This window comes from Oncorhynchus keta, chromosome 19 (assembly GCF_023373465.1).
Source record: "Oncorhynchus keta strain PuntledgeMale-10-30-2019 chromosome 19, Oket_V2, whole genome shotgun sequence".
Classification (NCBI taxonomy): Eukaryota; Metazoa; Chordata; class Actinopteri; order Salmoniformes; family Salmonidae; genus Oncorhynchus; species Oncorhynchus keta.
This window is the reverse complement of record NC_068439.1, coordinates 81,476,632-81,498,618: the sequence shown is the minus strand read 5'-3', so window position 1 is coordinate 81,498,618 and position 21,987 is coordinate 81,476,632. Positions and strand designations below refer to the sequence as shown.

At 47.0% G+C, this 21,987-nt stretch overlaps 1 protein-coding gene across 1 annotated transcript in view; it reads right to left on the bottom strand.

Moving 5' to 3' along the window:
• LOC118379916 (kinesin-like protein KIF13B) overlaps window positions 1-21,987 on the bottom strand; it is a 101,842-nt gene that overhangs the window by 47,962 nt on the left and 31,893 nt on the right. Inside the window, exons 12-21 of the mRNA XM_052471493.1 lie at window positions 20,630-20,741; window positions 18,589-18,801; window positions 10,011-10,121; window positions 9,321-9,455; window positions 9,010-9,140; window positions 7,785-7,871; window positions 7,478-7,665; window positions 6,168-6,408; window positions 5,804-5,966; window positions 2,188-2,334 (exon numbers count right to left, since the gene is read on the bottom strand). Coding sequence (XP_052327453.1) covers window positions 2,188-2,334; window positions 5,804-5,966; window positions 6,168-6,408; window positions 7,478-7,665; window positions 7,785-7,871; window positions 9,010-9,140; window positions 9,321-9,455; window positions 10,011-10,121; window positions 18,589-18,801; window positions 20,630-20,741 — 1,528 coding nt within the window. The remainder of the gene's footprint in view (window positions 1-2,187; window positions 2,335-5,803; window positions 5,967-6,167; window positions 6,409-7,477; window positions 7,666-7,784; window positions 7,872-9,009; window positions 9,141-9,320; window positions 9,456-10,010; window positions 10,122-18,588; window positions 18,802-20,629; window positions 20,742-21,987) is intronic.

The window sequence follows — 21,987 nt, the reverse complement described above, 5'->3', positions numbered from 1 at the left end:
TATTTTTTAAACGCTCTCCTTCATCTGAAATGATTGGAAAAGACTTGACCAGTGAAAACAATCATTACGTTGGCCTTACACCTGAGCTGTGTTCGAATGCTCACATGAACCATACTATTTGTGATGTGAATTGAGTATATAGTATGCTTAATGGTCATAGTATGGATATAGTTAGTATGCCAAAATGTTCCCAGATGTCATTCTAAATTTGCCAAAGTAGAATCTTAGAGAACACTATATCCGTACTTTGGGGCCCATGATGCAATTCTTCAGGAAATGGGCATGGCTTCACATTTTCAGATGTGAAGAAAATGGTGGAGAAAAAAAGCATAATTAAATAGTTGCCAGCAGCACAGGTACAGTCACCAACACTCTAGATAACATGAAAACAGCCTAACCAGCTCTGCTAGGGAGAGTAAAATGGGCAGAGTCGTCTCATTGGTGTCTGGAAGTAGCTAGCAAGCCAGCCAACGTTAGCCTAGGTGCTTGACTGCCGTTGTAAGGTCAGAACCAAAATCAACCCGACTCATTTAACATTTACATTTAAGTCATTTAGCAGACGCTCTTATCCAGAGCGACTTACAAATTGGTGCATTCACCTTATGACATCCAGTGGAACAGCCACTTAACAATAGTGCATCTAAATCTTTTAAGGGGGGTTGGAAGGATTACTTTATCCTATCCTAGGTATTCCTTAAAGAGGTGGGGTTTCAGGTGTCTCCGGAAGGTGGTGATTGACTCCGCTGTCCTGGCATCGTGAGGAGTTTGTTCCACCATTGGGGGCCAGAGCAGCGAACAGTTTTGACTGGGCTGAGCGGGAACTGTACTTCCTCAGTGGTAGGGAGACTCCAAAGTCCGAGCATCCGGTGTGAGCTCAGAGAGCACTCTGGCACTCCAGAATTTAAGAACACACCCGAAGAAGTCGTAAATTGTCTAACTAGTGAATTGTTATGCTAACTAGCTAGCAAGAGGTTGCATAGCAACAGCGTCAACTTCTGGTAGGCAAAGAGCTAGTAAACTTAACTGAAAGGATACTGTTTGTTTACAGTAAGCTAAAATGAACTAATAGTACACATACACAGTCGTGGCCAAATGTTTTGAGAATGACACAAATATTAAGTTTCAAAGTCTGCTGCCTCAGTTTGTATGATCGCATCATGTACTCCAGAATGTTATGAAGAGTGATCAGATGAATTGCAATGAATTGCAAAGTCCCTCTTTGCCATGTGAATGAACTGAATCCCCCCCAAAAAAACATTTCCACTGCATTTCAGCCCTGCCACAAAAAGACCAGCTGACATGTCAGTGATTCTCTCATTAACACAGGTGTGAGTTGACGAGGACAAGGCTGGAGATCACCCTGTCATGCTGATTGAGTTCGAAAAACAGACTGGAAGCTTCAAAAGGAGGGTGGTGCTTGGAATCATTGTTCTTCCTTTGTCAACCATGGTTACCTGCAAGGAAACACGTGCCTTCATCATTGCTTTGCACAAAAAGGGCTTCACAGGCAAGGATATTGCTGCCAGTAAGATTGTGCCAGGACCGTCTCCTAAAGTTGATTCAGCTGCGGCATCGGGGCACCACCAGTACAGAGCTTGCTCAGGAATGGCAGCAGGCAAGTGTGAGTGCATTCTGCATGCACAGCGAGGCGAAGACTTTTGGAGGATGGACTGGTGTCAAGAAGGGCAGCAAAGAAGCCACTTCTCTCCAGGAAAAACATCAGGGACAGACTGATATTCTGCAAAAGGTACAGGGATTGGACTGCTGAGGACTGGGGTAAAGTCATTTTCTCTGATGAATCCCCTTTCCGATTGTTTGGGGCATCCAGAAAAAAGCTTGTCCGGAGAAGACAAGGTGAGCGCTACCATCAGTCCTGTGTCATGCCAACAGTAAACTTATACATTATACTTCAGTATTCCATAGTAACATCTGCCAAAAATATCTAAAGACACTGAAGCAGCAAACTTGTGGAAATTAATATTTGTGTCATTCTCAATGTGTCATTCTTTTGGCCACGACTGTACACATTATGTATGTAGTATACAGTATGTTAACTCTGGTTAGTTATTTTAGATCAGAACAATGAAGAACAGGAGGGCAAACTTTGAGACAATCTAGAGTCTCGTGTCTTAGAAGTAGTTAACCACATCACTCAACTTCAACTTCACACACGGGTTGTAAACTCACAGGGTTGTCTTCGTCATAGTCCTTCCACTCCTGGTACAGTTCTCTCATGTCCACCAGTCTGTTCTCCATCTTCTCCAGAGCCCAGATCTGTTTCCCTTTCCCCTGACGCCTCACCTGCACCGCGGGCTCACTCAGCACCGCATCACGCTGGGGAGAGATTTTATTAGGATCTCTTTTAGTCCTCATTTCGACTAATCTTCCAAGAGTCCTTAAACATTAAAATACAAATGTATAATAGGATCACATATAACACACTGTTACAGACATAATACACTAACATAGTGACCAGATAAATACTCTAACAGTCTATAAATACAGATTGAATCCTTCATCTACCATAGTCCAGCACAACGTTACTATGTATTATATTAATTGAATTTATATAATTGAAAGGTGTCTGGCTCAGATTATTACATTTCTTTACTGCTCTAAAATCGACATGTTATTATGCATATTTATAAATAATATAAATATATATATATATATATATATATATATTTCTCTTTTCTGTCTGTATAACACACAGATGGGGGACAATCTGTTCCTACTCTCTCTTTACTGAATGTCTCTTACCAACTGATGGTGGACAATCTGTTCCTACTCTCTCTTTACTGAATGTCTCTTACCAACTGATGGGGGACAATCTGTTCCTACTCTCTCTTTACTGAATGTCTCTTACCAACTGATGGGGGACAATCTGTTCCTACTCTCTCTTTACTGAATGTCTCTTACCAACTGATGGAGGACAATCTGTTCCTACTCTCTCTTTACTGAATGTCTCTTACCAACTGATGGGGGACAATCTGTTCCTACTCTCTCTTTACTGAATGTCTCTTACCAACTGATGGGGGACAATCTGTTCCTACTCTCTCTTTACTGAATGTCTCTTACCAACTGATGGAGGACAATCTGTTCCTACTCTCTCTTTACTGAATGTCTCTTACCAACTGATGGGGGACAATCTGTTCCTACTCTCTCTTTACTGAATGTCTCTTACCAACTGATGGGGGACAATCTGTTCCTACTCTTTACTGAATGTCTCTTACCAACTGATGGGGGACAATCTGTTCCTACTCTCTCTTTACTGAATGTCTCTTACCAACTGATGGGAGACAATCTGTTCCTACTCTTTACTGAATGTCTCTTACCAACTGATGGGGGACAATCTGTTCCTACTCTCTCTTTACTGAATGTCTCTTACCAACTGATGGGGGACAATCTGTTCCTACTCTCTCTTTACTGAATGTCTGTCTCTTACCAACTGATGGGGGACAATCTGTTCCTACTCTCTCTTGTTCAGGGGAACAGTGGGTTAACTGCCTGTTCAGGGAACAGTGGGGTTAACTGCCTGTTCAGGGGGACAGTGGGTTAACTGCCATGTTCAGGGGAACAGTGGGTTAACTGCCTTGTTCAGGGAACAGTGGATTAACTGCCTTGTTCAGGGGAACATGGATTAACTGCCTTGTTCAGGGGAACAGTGGGTTAACTGCCTTGTTCAGGGAACAGTGGATTAACTGCCTTGTTCAGGGGAACAGTGGATTAACTGCCTTGTTCAGGGGAACAGTGGGGTTAACTGCCTTGTTCAGGGGAACAGTGGGGTTAACTGCCTGTTCAGGGAACAGTGGGTTTGCCTTGTTCAGGGGAACAGTGGGGTTAACTGCTTGTTCAGGGGAACAGTGGGGTTAACTGCTTGTTCAGGGGAACAGTGGGGTTAACTGCCTGTTCAGGGAACAGTGGGGTTAACTGCCTTGTTCAGGGAACAGTGGATTAACTGCCTTGTTCAGGGGAACAGTGGGGTTATTTGCCTTGTTCAGGGGAACAGTTTAACTGCCTTGTTCAGGGGAACAGTGGGGTTAATTTTCAGGGAACAGTGGGGTTAACTGCCTTGTTCAGGGAACAGTGGGGTTAACTGCCTTGTTCAGGGGCAGAACGACAGATTTTTTTGACTTTGTCAGCTCGGGGATTCGATCTTGTAACCTTCCGGCTACTAGGCTACCCGCCTCTCACCGCTAGGCCACCCGCCTCTCACCGCTAGGCCACCCGCCTCTCACCGCTAGGCCACCCGCCTCTCACCGCTAGGCCACCCGCCTCTCACCGCTAGGCCACCCGCCTCTCACCGCTAGGCCACCCGCCTCTCACCGCTAGGCCACCCGCCTCTCACCGCTAGGCCACCCGCCTCTCACCGCTAGGCCACCCGCCTCTCACCGCTAGGCCACCCGCCTCTCACCGCTAGGCCACCCGCCTCTCACCGCTAGGCCACCCGCCTCTCACCGCTAGGCTACCCGCCTCTCACCGCTAGGCCATCCGCCTCTCACCGCTAGGCCACCCGCCTCTCACCGCTAGGCCACCCGCCTCCTCTCACCGCTAGGCCACCCGCCTCTCACCGCTAGGCCACCCGCCTCTCACCGCTAGGCTACCCGCCTCTCACCGCTAGGCTACCCGCCTCTCACCGCTAGGCCACCCGCCTCTCACCGCTAGGCTACCCGCCTCTCACCGCTAGGCCACCCGCCTCTCACCGCTAGGCTACCCGCCTCTCACCGCTAGGCTACCCGCCTCTCACCGCTAGGCCACCCGCCTCTCACCGCTAGGCTATCCGCCTCTAACCGCTAGGCTACCCGCCGCCCCAATTAATCTGCAGCCTCCTAAATATTTAGCTATCCTTTTGATCATGCATGCAGTTTATATATATATATATATATATATTTACATAGATAAGTTATTTGAGACGACCACGAGAAGCCGTTGTCTTGCTGCACTCCCAGTAGTTTGGTTTCTGCCACTTCCTCAATTTGTACTTCCCCCGTACTTCATTGTGATCCTGGGGGATCAGAGCAACATAATCTTGGCGTTTAAAACAAGTTTGCTCAAACCCACTCCCTGATATCCCTGATATTTCCCAGGTCTACTTGTAGAGCTTACTGTACCTGTTGAACCGATTGTCTTGATGCATAAATTGTAATATCTGCAAATATAGTAGCTTGAGTTTCAGATAAGGCATAAGGAAGGTCGATGAGATAGATTATTGGTTATTGGACTAGCAGGTCATCACTGCCTCTCTACACCATGCAGAGATTTGAACCAACCTGTCAGTTACTATGTGAGGATCTAGATGCTTCCTGCTGATTCAGTATGTATGAGGAGTTCTGTCAAAGTAACTTGTATATAAATAGTTAATAAGTAAAAAAAGTGGCCCAAGGCAGCTGCCCTGTGGTATTCCACAGTTTACAAGCACGAGGGGAAGAAAATGAACCATTGATATAGGTGGACTGAGAGGGAGGCAGAGAGAGAGAGAGACACAACCCACTGCAACACCTCACATGAAAGCAATGCAGAGACACACAACCCACTGAAACACCTCACATGAAAGCAATGTAGAGACACACTTTTGTCAGTACTTGTCTGACTGTGCACTGTAAAGCTGATAGTGTTATCATGGTACTTACTACACAGTCAGTCAAACACACAAACACAGAACTTTCCCCCCTCTTACACACACAAACACAGAACTTTCCCCCCTCTTACACACACAAACACAGAAATTTCCCCCCTCTTACACACACACACACACACACACACACACACACACACACACACACACACACACACACACACACACCTTTCTGTTGGCATTGAGGTTAGCAGCAGGTATTTGCAGTGTGACCAGATACTCCGTCCTCTTGTTGAGTTCCTCAGCTATGAAGCCAGCCTCCTGCACTAGCAGGTTAGCTCTGACGATCTGTTGTCTCAGCCTTCGCAGGCTACGCGTCATCATGGCCTCTCTACAGCACGGCGAGAGAGACAGAGGGTTAGGGACGGTTATTGGACTGGCAGGTCATCACTGCCTCTCTACACCATGCAGAGATTTGAACCAACCTGTCAGTTACTATGTGATTATCTAGATGCTTCCTGCTGATTCAGTATGTATGAGGAGTTGTGTCAAATGAACTTGTTCCGTGGCCGTTTAACCCTTGACCCCTCACCTGTCCTCGCTCCAGCGGCGCATGCGTGTCTGGGCGCAGGGTGATGATGCGAGCGATGCTGCGGCTGTCTCCAGGTCTGCAGGCCCAAGGCTCTGCAGCAGGGTGTGTTTCTCTGCAGGAGGGAGCCTCTTCCTCAGCTGCTGCAGCTCCTGCTCGTACATCTGTCTCTGTCGCTCCAGAGCCGTCCTCTTCTCCTCCTCGTGCTGTCGCTCCAACGTCTGGAGGACAGACTGCATGGGGTCTGGGAGGGAAGGGGGGGGCAGGGGAGAGCAGGAGGGAGGGGGGAGAGCGGGAGGGAGAGCGGGAGGGAGAGCGGGAGGGAGAGCAGGAGGGAGAGCAGGAGGGAGAGCGGGAGGGAGAGCGGGAGGGAGAGCAGGAGGGAGAGCAGGAGGGAGAGCGGGAGGGAGAGCGGGAGAGGGAGGAGGGGGAAAGCAGGAGGGAGAGGGAGGAGGGGGAAAGCAGGAGGGAGAGGGAGGGGGGGAAAGCAGGAGGTGAGGGAGGGGGGAGAGGAGGGGAGGGGGAGAGAGAGAGGAGGGGGAGAGAGAGAGGGAGGGGAGGGAGGAGGGTGGGAGAGCGAGGAGGGGGGAGAGGGAGGATAGCAGGAGGGAGAGGGAGGAGAGCAGGAGGGAGAGGGAGGAGGGGGGAAAGCAGGGAGGGGAGGGAGGAGCAGGAGGGGGGAGAGAGAGAGGAGGGGGAAAGCAGGAGGGAGAGGGAGGAGGGGGGAGAGAGAGAGGAGGGGGAAAGCAGGAGGGAGAGGGAGGAGGGGGAGAGAGAGAGAGGAGGGGGAGGGAGGGAGGAGGGTGGGAGAGCAGGAGGAGGGGGAGGAGAGGGAGGATAGCAGGAGGGAGAGGGAGGAGGGGGGAGAGCAGGAGGGAGAGGGAGGGAGGGGGAGAGCAGGAGGGAGAGGGAGGAGGGGGAGAGCAGGAGGGAGAGGGAGGAGGAGGGGGAGAGCAGGAGGGGAGGGAGGAGAGCAGGAGGGAGAGGGAGGAGGGGGAGAGCAGGAGGGAGAGGGAGGAGGGGGAGATCAGGAGGGAGAGGGAGGAGGGGGAGAGCGGGGGGAGGGGGAGGGGGAGAGCAGGAGCGAGAGGGGGAGGGGAGCGAGAGGGGGGCAGGAGGGAGGAGGGGGAGAGGGAGGAGGGGGACAGCGGGGGGGAGGGGTTAGTGATGAAACGTAGGAAAGCGAATGGATCTGAGAACAGACTGCCGAGCTGAATATAAACTTGTCATTCTGAACATGTCTGTATCTACTAAGTCTCTCTGGATAAGAGTGTCTGCCAAATGACTACAATGTAAAAATGTCAAATTGTCACCGTTGTTGCCCACGCCTTTCATCATGACCTCTGTCTGGGCGAAATCGTATCCGAAGCTGACCTCGCTGGAGACGTCACTGGCCGTATCAAAGTCCACCTCCAACTGGTCAGTACTGAGGAAACTCTTCATCACACCACCCTCCTCATCCTCACCCCCCGCATGGGCCAGGTGTCTGGGCAGGTTGATCCTGAGAGCGACAGAGCGAGAGAGAGAGAGCGACTTTAACCAAAACAACAGTGTTTGTGCATAGACATGAATGGCTGCCACTCAAGTAGAGGGAGACAGCTGTTCTGTAAACTCATGGACCTGAAGAAGTGGTTGTTTCCCCACAGGATGCGGTCTCCATGGTGAAGCTGGACTGGGTTGGTGACTGAAGAGCCATTCACACACGTACTGGAGACAGAGACAGTCATGACTATTTACAGTAGATATAACAGAAATTAACTATAGCAGTTTGGTGTAGTTCTAGCAGTTTTGTACCGTGCATTGTGGTGTGTGTAGCCCTAACGTGCGTTACGGTGTGTGTGTTTGTGTGTATAGCCCTACCGTGCGTTACAGTTTGTGTAACCCTACCGTGCGTTACAGTGTGTTTGTGTGTGTGTGTGTAACCCTACCGTGCGTTACAGTGTGTGTGTGTGTGTTTGTGTATGGTGTGTGTGTGTGTGTAGCCCTACCATGCTGTGCGGTGTGTGTGTGTGTGTGTAGCCCTACCATGCTGTGCGGTGTGTGTGTGTGTGTAGCCCTACCGTGCGGTGCGGTGTGTGTGTGTGTGTGTAGCCCTACCGTGCCGTGTGTGTGTGTGTGTGTGTGTGTGTGTGTGTGTGTGTGTGTGTGTGTGTGTGTGTGTGTGTGTGTGTGTGTGTGTGTGTGTGTGTGTGTTGGCCCTACCGTGCGGTGCAGTGTGTGTGTGTGTGTGTGTGTGTGTGTGTAGCCCTACCGTGCGGTGCAGTGTGTGTGTGTGTGTGTGTGTGTGTGTAGCCCTACCGTGCGGTGCAGTGTGTGTGTGTGTAGCCCTACCGTGCGGTGCAGTGTGTGTGTGTGTAGCCCTACCGTGCGGTGCAGTGTGTGTGTGTGTGTAGCCCTACCGTGCGGTGCAGTGTGTGTGTGTGTGTAGCCCTACCGTGCGGTGCAGTGTGTGTGTGTGTGTAGCCCTACCGTGCGGTGCAGTGTGTGTGTGTGTGTAGCCCTACCGTGCGGTGCAGTGTGTGTGTGTGTAGCCCTACCGTGCGGTGCAGTGTGTGTGTGTGTGTAGCCCTACCGTGCGGTGCAGTGTGTGTGTGTGTAGCCCTACCGTGCGGTGCAGTGTGTGTGTGTGTGTAGCCCTACCGTGCGGTGCAGTGTGTGTGTGTGTGTAGCCCTACCGTGCGGTGCAGTGTGTGTGTGTGTAGCCCTACCGTGCGGTGCAGTGTGTGTGTGTGTGTAGCCCTACCGTGCGGTGCAGTGTGTGTGTGTGTGTGTGTGTGTGTGTGTGTGTGTGTAGCCCTACCGTGCGGTGCAGTGTGTGTGTGTGTGTGTGTGTGTGTAGCCCTACCGTGCCGTGCGGTGTGGTGTGAGCACCACTCCAGTCTCAGCGGTGATGTTGATGACACAGTGTTCAGGGTGGATGGCCATACCACACAGCTGGATATCCTGAGAGTCAGCAGAGCCAACATGCGTGTGCTCCTACACACGGGACACAAACATGGGACAGACCATAGACAGGTGGGTTAATATGTTATTACGTCAGCCAAGCATGCACACGTGTGATCCTACACACGGGACTCAATCACTACCATGAAGAAAAATAACAAATCCCAGATTGTAGCGTTAAGATCTGTGAATAGGATAAGTTGCTGACTGTACCTTTAGGTAGTAGACCAGCAGTTCGTTGAGGGCGGGGTCAGCGTTGAGGTTGACAAGGAAACACTTGTCATCTACCACTCTGATACCAGACGACTGGAGAGAGATGCCTAGAGACTCCAACTGTTTCTGGCGCTCCTACAGCACAACATAGAAGACAGATGACTGGAGAGAGATACCTAGAGACTACAACTGTTTCTGGCGCTCCTACAGCACAACATAGAAGATAGATGACTGGAGAGAGATACCTAGAGACTACAACTGTTTCTGGCGCTCCTACAGCACAACATAGAAGATAGATGACTGGAGAGAGATACCTAGAGACTACAACTGTTTCTGGCGCTCCTACAGCACAACATAGAAGATAGATGACTGGAGAGAGATACCTAGAGACTACAACTGTTTCTGGCGCTCCTACAGCACAACATAGATGACTGGAGAGAGATACCTAGAGACTACAACTGTTTCTGGCGCTCCTACAGCACAACATAGAAGACAGATGACTGGAGAGAGATACCTAGAGACACCAACTGTTTCGGTCTCTCCTACAGTACACACACAGTGGACAGTAGTAAAGACAGTAGACAGTCGTAGACTGGAGAGAGATACCTAGAGATTCTAGCTGCGTGTGAGGAAAGAAACCTAATGAAACACAAAAAACTATCAGTACAGCAGGACTGTACGTGTAGCTACCTGAGCGACTGCCTCAGTCTTGCGTAATTTCTGCTCCCAGGTAACAGTCATCTCCTGGATCAGCTTCTCCGATTCCTCCAGCCGGTCCTTCAGATCTGGAGCCTTCATGGACTGACAGGGAGAAGAGACAAATCAAATACACACAAATATAAATTCATCACATGGTTGGTCAAACAACAGGTATAAACTAACAGTTAAATGCTTACTTACAGGTCCTTCCCAAAAACGTAGGTCCTTCCCAAGAATAAAATACACAATGACTTGTCTATATACACAGAGTACCAGTACTGAGTCCCTGTCCAGGGGTACGAGGTAATAACTTGTCTATATACACAGAGTACCAGTACTGAGTCCCTGTCCAGGGGTACGAGGTAATAACTTGTCTATATACACAGAGTACCAGTACTGAGTCCCTGTCCAGGGGTACGAGGTAATAACTTGTCTATATACACAGAGTACCAGTACTGAGTCCCTGTCCAGAGGTACGAGGTAATAACTTGTCTATATACACAGAGTACCAGTACTGAGTCCCTGTCCAGGGGTATGAGGTAATAACTTGTCTATATACACAGAGTAGCAGTACTGAGTTCCTGTCTATATAACTTGTCTATATACAGAGTACCAGTACTGAGTCCCTGTCCAGAGTACCAGTACGAGGTAATAACTTGTCTATATACACAGAGTACCAGTACTGAGTCCCTGTCCAGGGGTACGAGGTAATAACTTGTCTATATACACAGAGTACCAGTACTGAGTCCCTGTCCAGGGGTATGAGGTAATAACTTGTCTATACACACAGAGTACCAGTACTGAGTCCCTGTCCAGAGGTACGAGGTAATAACTTGTCTATATACACAGAGTACCAGTACTGAGTCCCTGTCCAGGGGTATGAGGTAATAACTTGTCAATATACACAGAGTACCAGTACTGAGTCCCTGTCCAGGGGTATGAGGTAATAACTTGTCTATATACACACAGAGTACCAGTACCGAGTTCCTGTCCAGAGGTACTTTTTTATTTATCCAGGTAGGCTCGTTGAGAACAAGTTCTCATTTGCAACTGCGACCTGGTCAAGATAAAGCATAGCAATTCGACACATACAACCACACAGAGTTACACATGGAGTAAAACAAACATACAGTCAATAATACAATATGAAACATCTATATACAGTGTGGGCAAATGAGGTAAGATAAAGGCAATAAATAGGCCATGGTGGCGAAGGAATTACAATATAGCAATTAAATGGTAGATGTGCAGAAGATGAGTGTGCAAGTAGAGATACTGGGGTGCAAAGGAGAAAGATAAATAAAAAGTATGGGGATGATGTTACAGCCGTATTCTAAAATTCATAAATTGGAGGCGGGGGGGACGACACTCTACACACAATACCCCACAATGACAAAGCAAAAACAAGTTTGTAAATGTTTGCTCATTTATAAAAAATTCAAAACATGATATATGACATTTCCACAAGTATTCAGACCCTTTACTGAGTACTTTGTTGAAGCACTGAGATCAGCTTGGCACATGGCTGACAGATAGCCGGACAGTGCGGTGGGGGGAGGGGGGTTATGACTTAACAGCCGGTAATAAATAGTTAGCCGAAACTCTTTCTTGCCCTGCCGTGAGTTACAGTGTGTAGCCCTACCATGCGTTGCAGACTGTGTGTGTGTGTGTGTGTGTGTGTGTGTGTGTAACTCTACCATGCATTACAGTGTGTGTGTGTGTGTGTAGCCCTACTGTGCGTTACAGTGTGTGTGTGTGTAACTCTACCGTGCGATACAGTGTGTGTAGCCTACCGTGCATTACAGTGTGTGTGTGTGTGTGTGTGTAGCCCTACTGTGCGTTACAGTGTGTGTGTGTGTGTGTAGCCCTTACAGTCCCCTATTGGGAAACAAATCCCTTTGTCTACAGAAGACCTTTGGAACAATATTCATGACACAGGAATGTTGTTATTAATGGGGGATCTAAAGAATTATCCTGTCATGTGGTTTATTATTTTGTGATGTCATTAAGAATAGTATGACAAAGTCATTAAGAATAGTATGACAAAGTAACTGTGAAAGTGTACGTGTCCTATGTATCAAGTTTCTAAATGTGGTAGAAAATATATTAAACATAGTTTTGTGAAAATAAAAATGTGATTTTTGTCTTCTAGCCACGCCCAAGTGAGCGCAGAGTTAGTTAGTTAGCGTCAGCATGACAGAACACCCCTTTGGCCAGAGTGCTTAAAATGACTCACTAAAGTATTCAACTCTACAGCGTGAGCTGAACCTTACAAATGGTTGAAACTACAAGACCAGCGTGGAGCGGTGGCTACACGGCTGAAAATGGTGAGAACCGTGTCGGGTTACTACTGGTACTCAGGAGCTGAACACTGAACAATCAATCAATCATCGATACCAAAAGACGTGAGACGTTAGTCTCACATGTTGAAATGGTGAGAAACTCCGGGTTACTACTGGTCTCAGGAGCTGACACTGAAACAATCAATCAATCATCGATGAATGTCAAAGAGGAACCTAGAACTTTGTCTAAAGAAAAGGTGGGAAAGAATCTCCTAACTAGGAGACCAGAAACATTCAAAGTCTGCAGCGATGAATGTCAAAGAGGAACCTAGAACTTTGTCTAAAGACACAAGGTGGGAAGGAGAATCTCCACAGACCACCGTGGGTACATCTGAAATATCTGTTCTAACAAACACTCCACGACCACAGACCACCGTTGGTACATCTGAAGTATCTGTTCTAACAAACACTCCACGACCACAGACCACCGTTGGTACATCTGAAGTATCTATTCTAACAAACACTCCACGACCACAGACCACCTTTGGTACATCTGAAGTATCTATTCTAACAAACAGTCCACGACCACAGACCACCGTTGGTACATCTGAAGTATCTGTTCTAACAAACACTCCACGACCAGAGAAGCGCTACAAAAGGCCATTGTGACTTCCAGTGGAGAAACCAGAGCCTTACATACATCGACAACTTCCCTCATAGGGAGTCATCGAGTTCAACAGAGATGGAACGACGATCAAGGACAGCTACGCATAAATACATATATATTACATATATATATACATTCTAATCCAAATAAGCAGTGCTAAGTATAAATATTTACCTGAGAGTAGCTTCCAAATGTATCGAAGTGTTGTCTTACTTTGTCTCTCCCTCCATCTTCATGTGTAACAAGCAATCATATCTTGTCAGCCCACTAGTTACTTTTTATCTCTTGTAAATGTGTACAGTCATGGCCAAAAGTTGAGAATGACACAAATATTAATTTTCACAAAAGTTTGCTGCTTCAATGTCTGTAGATATTTTTGTCAGATGTTACGATGGAATACTGAAGTATAATTACAAGCATTTCATAAGTGTCAAAGGCTTTTATTGACAATTACATGAAGTTGATGCAAAGAGTCAATTTGCAGGGTTGACCCTTCTTTTTCAAGACCTCTGCAATCCACCCTGGCATGCTGTCAATTCACTTCTGGGCCACATGATGGCAGCCCATTCTTGCATAATCAATGCTTGGAGTTTGTCAGAATTTGTGGGTTTTTGTTTGTCCACCCACCTCTTGAGGATTGACCACAAGTTCTCAATGGGATTAAGGTCTGGGGAGTTTCCTGGCCACGGACCCAAAATATCGATGTTTGTTCCCTGAGCCACTTAGTTATCACTTTTGCCTTATGGCAAGGTGCTCCATCATGCTGGAAAAGGCGTTGTTCATCACCAAACTGTTCCTGGATGGTTGGGAGAAGTTGCTCTCGGAGGATGTGTTGGTACCATTCTTTATTCATGCCTGTGCTCTTAGGCAAAATTGTGAGTGAGCCTACTCCCTTGGCTGAGAAGCAACCCCACACATGAATTGGTCTCTGGATGCTTTACTGTTGGCACGACACAGGACTGATGGTAGCGCTCACCTTGTCTTCTCCGGACAAGCTTTTTTCTGGATGCCCCAAACAATCGGAAATGGGATTCATCAGAGAAAATGCCTTTACCCCAGTCCTCAGCAGCCCAATCCCTGTACCTTTTGCAGAATATCAGTCTGTCCCAGATGTTTTTCCTGGAGAGATGTGGCTTCTTTGCTGCCCTTCTTGACACCAGGCCATCCTCCAACAGTCTTCGCCCTCACTGTGCGTGCAGATGCACTCACACCTGTCCTGCTGCCAATTCCTGAGCAAGCTCTGTACTGGTGGTGCCCCGAACCCGCAGCTGAATCAACTTTAGGAGACGGTCCTGGCGCTTGCTGGACATTCTCAAAACCTTTAGGCCACGATTGTGTATTCTGTGTTATCATTTAGTTAGTAAACAAATGATTAAATCGGTTTCTTGCGGATCCAAGGATTATGCGACGTTCAGAACGAGATTGATGAGGTAATTAGGTAATTATATAAATATTAAATAGGTAATTCATAATTGACTGTTATTCATGTAAGTGATACAGTTGAAGTCGGAAGTTTACATACACTTAGGTTGGAGTCATTAAAACAAGTTTTTCAACAACTCCTCAAATTTCTTGTTAACACACTATAAGTCTTGGCAAGTCGGTTAAGACATCTCTTTGTGCGTGACACGCGTAATTTTTCCTACAATTGTTTACAGACAGATTATTTCACTGTATCCCAATTCCAGTGGGTCAGAAGTTTACATACACTAAGTTGACTGTGCCATTAAATAGCTTGGAAAATTCCAGAAAATGATTTAGAAGCTTCTGATTGACATCATTTGAGTCAAATGGAGGTGTACCTGTGGATGTATTTCAAGGCCTACCTTTAAACTCAGTGCCTCTGCTTGACATCATGGGAAAATCTAAATAAATCAGCCAAGACCACAGAAAATAAATTGTAGACCTCCACAAGTCTGGTTCATCCTTGGGAGCAATTTCCAAACAACTGAAGGTACCACGTTCATCTGTACAAACAATAGTACGCAAGTATGAACACCATGGGACCACGCAGCCGTCATACCGCTCAGGAAGGAGACTCGTTCTGTCTCCTAGAGATGAACTTACTTTGGTGCGAAAAGTGCAAATCAATCCCAGAACAACAGTAAAGGACCTTGTGAAGATGCTGGAGGAAACAGGTACAAAAGTATCCATATCCACAGTAAAATGAGTCCTATATCGACATAACAGGCCGCTCAGCAAGGAAGGATCCAAAACCGGCATAAAAAAAGCCAGACTACGGTTTGCAACTGCACATTGGGACAAAGGTCGTACTTTTTGGAGAAATGTCCTCTGGTCTGATGAAACAAAACTAGAACTCTTTGGCCACAATGACCGTTGTTACATTTGGAGGAAAAAGGGGGAGGCTTGCAAGCCGAAGAACACTATCCCAACGTGAAGCACGGGGGTGGCAGCATCATGTTGTGTGTGTGCTTTGCTGTAGGAGGGACTGGTGGACTTCACAAAATAGATGGCTTCATGAGGGAGGAAAATTATGTGGATATATTGAAGCAACATCTCAAGATATCAGTCAGGAAGTTAAAGCTTGGTGGCAAATGGGTCTTCCAAAATGGACAATGACGCCAAGCATACTTCCAAAGTTGTGGCAAAATGGCTTAAGGACAACAAATTCAAGGTATTGGAGTGGCCATCATAAAGCCCTGAACTCTTCCTAGGTTTTGGCCTTTCTAGGGATTTTTTCCTAGCCACCGTGCTTCTACACCTGCATTGCTTGCTGTTTGGGGTTTTAGGCTGGGTTTCTGTACAGCACTTTGAGATATCAGCTGATGTACGAAGGGCTATATAAATACATTTGATTTGATTTGAACTTGACCCTATATTGCAAATGTGTGGGCAGAACTGAAAAAGCATGTGCGAGCTGACAGCAACGAGGCCTACAAACCTGACTCCATTACACCAGCTCTGTCAGGTGGAATGGGCCAAAATTCCTCCAACTTATTGTGGGAAGCTTGTGGAAGGCTACCCAAAATTTCGGACGCAAGTTAAACAATTTAAAGGCAATGCTACCAAATACTAATCGAGTGCATAAAAACTTCTGACCCACTGGGAATGTGATGAAAGAAATAAAAGCTGAAATAAATAATTCTCTCTAATATTATTCTGACATTTCACATTCTTAAAATAAAGTGGTGATCCTAACTGACCTAAGACAGGGTATTTAATGTCAGGAATTGTGAAAAAACTGAGTTTAAATGTACTTGGCTAAGGTGTATGTAAACTTCCGACTTCAACTGTATCTATATATCTTCTAGAGTTTAAGCCGCGAGTACCGTAATTTCCGGACTATAAGCCGCTACTTTATTCCCACACTTTGAACCTCGCGGTTTATACAATGACGCGGCTAATTTATGGATTTTTCCTGCTTTCGCAAGATTCATGCCGCAAAGACACGGAGAAATGCATGATGCAGCTTTCAAGTTGAAGGCGATCGATCTGGCTGTTGGAAAAGGAAATAGAGCTGCTGCATGGGAGCTTGGCCTTAATGAGTCGATTATAAGACTTTGTAAACAGCAGCGTGAGGAACTGACTCAGTGCAAAAAGACAAACCTTTCAGAGGGAAGAAAAGCAGATGGCCCAAAGTATTTGCAGCCACTCGACATCAGTGTAAATCGTGCATTTAAGGTGGCGCTCCTTGTTCAGTGGGAGGCTTGGATGACAAGTGGGGAGAAATCCTTCACTAAAACGGGCTGCAGGCGAAGAGCAACTTATGGTCAAGTCTGCCAGTGCGTCCTGACAGCGTGGAGCATTGTCAAAAAATCCACTATCATCAACGGGTTTCGAAAGGCTGGACTGCTGCGTGTTGAAGGGGCAGCTGGACTGCTGCGTGTTGAAGGAGCAGCATGAGCTCAGCGGGGTATTGGCCTCCGGATGAAAGTGACGAGAGCGACAATGAAAACGATCCAACATCGGATGAAGCAATTCTGAGGCTATTCAACTCCGACACCGAAGGAGATGACTTCAGTGGTTTCAGTGCACAGGAGGAGGAAGATAGTGACCAATGACTTTCTTGGTAATTTTTGTTACAAGCCGTGTTTCGTTAAAGCCTATTTATTTTTGTTACAAGCCGTGTTTCGTTTAAAGGCTGTGTAAAGTTCATTTGTTTCAATGTACCAGTAGGCACCTGCGGCTTATAGACATATTTATGTACAAAATACATATTTTTTAAATAATTCAGTGGGTGCGGTTTATATTCAGGTGCGCATAATAGTCCAGCAATTACGGTAGTAACTTGTTAAACAACTTCTCCCAGAATAAAAGTAAAGACATCACGAATATGAAATAACACACATGGAACCATGTATTAAACAAAACAAAGTGTTGAACAAATTAAAATATATTTTAGATTCTTCAAAGTAGCCACCCTTTGCCTTGATGACAGGGTTAGCATTCTCTCAACCAGCTTCACCTGGAATGCTTTTCCAACAGTCTTGAAGGAGTTCCCACATATGCTGAGCACTTGTTGGCTGCTTTTCCTTCACTCTGCAGACCAACTCATCTCAAACCATCTCAATTGGGTTGAGGTCAGGTGATTGTGGAGGCCAGGTCATCTGATGAAACACTCAATCACTCTCCTTCTTGGTTATATAGCCCTTACACAGCCTAGAGGTTTGTTGGGTCGTTGTCCTGTGGAAAAACAAATGCTAGTCCCACTAAGCACAAACCAGATGGGATGGCGAGTCGCTGCAGGATGCTGTGGTAGCCATGCTGGTTAAGTGTTCTCTTTGTCATTATGGGCTATTGTGTGTAGATTGATGAGGAATTTATTTTATTTAATCCATTTTAGAATAAGGCTGTAATGTAACAAAATGTGGAAAAAGTCAAGGGGTCTGAATACTTTCCGAAAGCACTGTATAGGTTGGGGTAAAGTGACTAGGAGCAGGATAGATAATAAAACGGTAACAGCAACATTTGTGAGTTAGTGCAAAGGGGGGGAGGGGCTTGTGCATTTTCTTGTTTGCTCGTAGGGTGCGGTCTTAGTGCCAGCATAGGTTTGTGGTGGTAAATAGACAGCTATGAAAAACATAGATGAACACTCTTGGTAAATAGTATGGTCTACAGCTTATCATGAGGTATTCTACCTCAGGCGAGTAGAACCTCGAGACTTCCTTAACATTAGAGATCACACTCACCAGCTGCTGTTAACTCACACACAACCATTATAACACACACATTCAGATCTGGGTCTTTCATCGACTGACAGAGAGAAGACACACAAAGCAGCAGCAGTCACTTAAGCTGAGAGATGGGGCTGTAAAAAACGAAACTACTCCCCCACAAGCCACTCCCCCACAAGCCACTCCCCCACAAGCCACTCCCCCACAAGCCACTCCCCCACAAGCCACTCCCCCACAAGCCACTCCCCCACAAGCCATTCAACCACAGCCACAAGTTATTCAACCTGTGTTCTAAGTCTAGCCGTTAGCTACTAATCACTAGTCTGAACGGTTTTCATTGATCATTAATCCATGTTAGTCTCACCGAGATAAGAGCTGTTCAAGATGGCAGCATTGTGCAAAGTTACGAAAGTTTCACAGTCGATGTGTACCTCCGCCTCAGTGAGCTGGTGATTCCCGTTATATAATTATTAACTGTTCAGTACCTCCGCCTCAGTGAGCTGGTCTCGTAGTTTCTCCACCTCCTCCCGTAGCTCTCTGATGATGCGTGCGTTGGGGTCTTCGTTGACGACGGCGTGGTTGACGATGCTCTTAGCCCGGTCAGCGTAGCGCAGCGTGGACAACGTCTCGTCGTAGTTATCACCTGCTGGACTCACCGTGGCCACCATGGCTGTCCTACTGTTACCACCCAGACTGTCCTGGAGAGAGAAAAGACAGACTGTTACCACCCAGACTGTCCTGGAGAGAGGAGAGAGAAAAGACAGACTGTTTACTACCAGACTGTCCTGGAGAGAGGAGAGAGAAAAGACAGACTGTTTACTATCAGACTGTCCTGTAGAGAGGAGAGAGACAAGACAGACTGTTACCACCCAGACTGTCCTGGAGAGAGGAGAGAGAAAAGACAGACTGTTTACTACCAGACTGTCCTGGAGAGAGGAGAGAGAAAATACAGACTGTTTACTACAGACTGTCCTGGAGAGGGAGGAAAAAGACAGAAGGAATGTGAAATCTGAAGATGAGGTTACTCCATTTTAAAAAAAACAGACTGTTTTTCCACATACAGTATCAGTCAAAAGTCTAGACACACCTACTCATTAAAGAACTTTTATTATTTGACTATTTTTTACACTGTAGAATAATAGTGAAGACATCAAAACTATGAAATAACACATATGGAATCATGTTGTAAACAAACAAAAAAAAGTGTTGAACAAATTCAAATATATTTTAGATTCTTCAAAGTAGCCACCCTTTGCCTTGATGACAGCTTTGCACACTCTTGGCATTCTCTCAACAAGCTTCACCTGCAATGCTTTTCCAACCGTCTTAAAGGAGTTCCCACATATGCTGAGCACTTGTTGACCGCTTTTCCTTCACTCTGCGGCCCAACTCATCTCAAACCATCTCAATTGGGTTGAGGTTGGGTGATTGTGGAGGCCAGGTCATCTGATGCAGCCCTCCATCACCCTCCATCTTGGTCGAGTAGCCCTTACACAGCCTGGAGGTGTGTTGGGTCATTGTCCTGTTGAAAAACAAACGATTGTCCCACTAAGCACAAACCAGATGGGACGGTGTATCACTGCAGAATGCTGTGGTAGCCATGCTGGTTAAGTGTGTCTTGAATTCCAAATAAATTACCAACATTGTCACCAGCAAAGCAGCCCCACACCTCCTCCTCCATGCTTCACGGTGAAAACCACACATGCAGAGATCATCCGTTCACCTACTCTGCTTCTCACAAAAACACGGCGGTTGGAAACAAATATATAAAATTTGTACTCATCAGACCAAAGGACAGATTTCCACCACTCTAATGTCCATTGCTCGTGTTTCTTGGCCCAAGCAAGTCTCTTCTTATTATTGGTGTCCTTTAGTAGTGGTTTCTTTGCAGCAATTCGACCATGAAGGCCTGACTCACGCAGTCTCCTCTGTACAGTTGATGTTGAGATGTGTCTGTTACTTGACCTCTGTGAAGCATTTATTTGGGCAGCAATTTCTGAGGTTGGTAACTCTAATGAACTTATCCTCTGCAGCAGAGGTAACTCTGGGTCTTCCTTTCCTGTGGCAGTCCTCATGAGAGCCAGTTTCATCATAGGGCTTTATAGTTTTTGTTACTGTCTTTTCTCTTCGCTTATTTGAGCTGTTCTTGCCATAAAATGGACTTGGACTTTTACCAAACAGGGCTATGTTCGGTATACCCCCCCTACCGATTGTCATAAACGCATTAGGACAGAAAGAAATGCCACAAATTAACTTTCAACAATGCATTCCAGGTGACTACATGTCATGAAGCAAGTTGAGAGAATGCCTAGAGTGTGCACAGCCGTCAAGGCAAAGGGTGGCTACTTTGTTAAACAAATCAAAATATATCTTCACTTTTTTTGGTTTCTACATTATTCCACAGTGTTGATGTTTTCTATTATTGTACAATGTAGAAAATAGTAAAAATAAAGAAAAACCCTGGAATGAGTAGGAGTGTCCAAACTGCTGACTGGTACTGTATGTAGTGTGGAAGGATAGACCTACCTTCAGTAGCCAGGTCAGAACTGAGTCTCTGTAGGGAACAAACTTGGTCTTGTTCTTCCCTGCTCCTTGGTCTGCCAGCGCTGAGATCACCAAGCCCAGTGTGCTTAGAGACCTGGCCACACCCACACAGTAATGAATGTTAAGAAAAACATGAAGACATCATGTGTGTTACATTTTGAGACAGAGAGAGGTGAGAGGGTGAAAGACGTGTGAGCGAGAGAGAGAGAGAGAGACGTGTGAGCGAGAGAGAGACGTGTGAGCGAGAGAGAGAGAGAGACGTGTGAGCGAGAGAGAGAGAGAGAGAGACGTGTGAGAGAGAGAGAGACGTGTGAGCGAGAGAGAGAGAGAGACACGTGTGAGCGAGAGAGAGACGTGTGAGCGAGAGAGAGACGTGTGAGCGAGAGAGAGACGTGTGAGCGAGAGAGAGACGGGTGAGCGAGAGAGAGAGAGAGACGTGTGAGCGAGAGAGAGAGAGACGTGTGAGCGAGAGAGAGAGAGAGACACGTGTGAGCGAGAGAGAGAGAGAGACACGTGTGAGCGAGAGAGAGAGAGACACGTGTGAGCGAGAGAGAGAGAGAGACACGTGTGAGCGAGAGAGAGAGAGAGACACGTGTGAGCGAGAGAGAGAGAGAGAGACACGTGTGAGCGAGAGAGAGAGAGAGACACGTGTGAGCGAGAGAGAGAGAGAGAGACACGTGTGAGCGAGAGAGAGAGAGAGACACGTGTGAGCGAGAGAGAGAGAGAGAGACACGTGTGAGCGAGAGAGAGAGAGAGACGTGTGAGCGAGAGAGAGAGAGAGACGTGTGAGCGAGAGAGAGAGAGAGAGACGTGTGAGAGAGAGAGAGAGAGAGACGTGTGAGCGAGAGAGAGAGACACGTGTGAGCGAGAGAGAGAGAGAGAGACGTGTGAGCGAGAGAGAGAGACGTGTGAGCGAGAGAAAGAGACGTGTGAGCGAGAGAGAGAGAGACGTGTGAGCGAGAGAGAGAGAGGTGTGAGCGAGAGAGAGAGAGAGAGAGACGTGTGAGCGAGAGAGAGAGAGACGTGTGAGCGAGAGAGAGAGACACGTCGCTCTCTCTCGCTCACACGTCTCTCTCTCTCTCGCTCACACGTCTCTCTATTCGGTGTCCTGTGTGAATCTAAGTGTGCGTTCTCTAATTCTCTCCTTCTCTCTTTCTTTCTCTCTCTCGGAGGACCTGAGCCCTAGGACCATGCCCCAGGACTACCTGACATGATGACTCCTTGCTGTCCCCAGTCCACCTGGCCATGCTGCTGCTCCAGTTTCAACTGGCCTGGGCCCTAGGACCATGTCCCAGGACTACCTGACATGAGGACTCCTTGCTGTCCCCAGTCCACCTGGC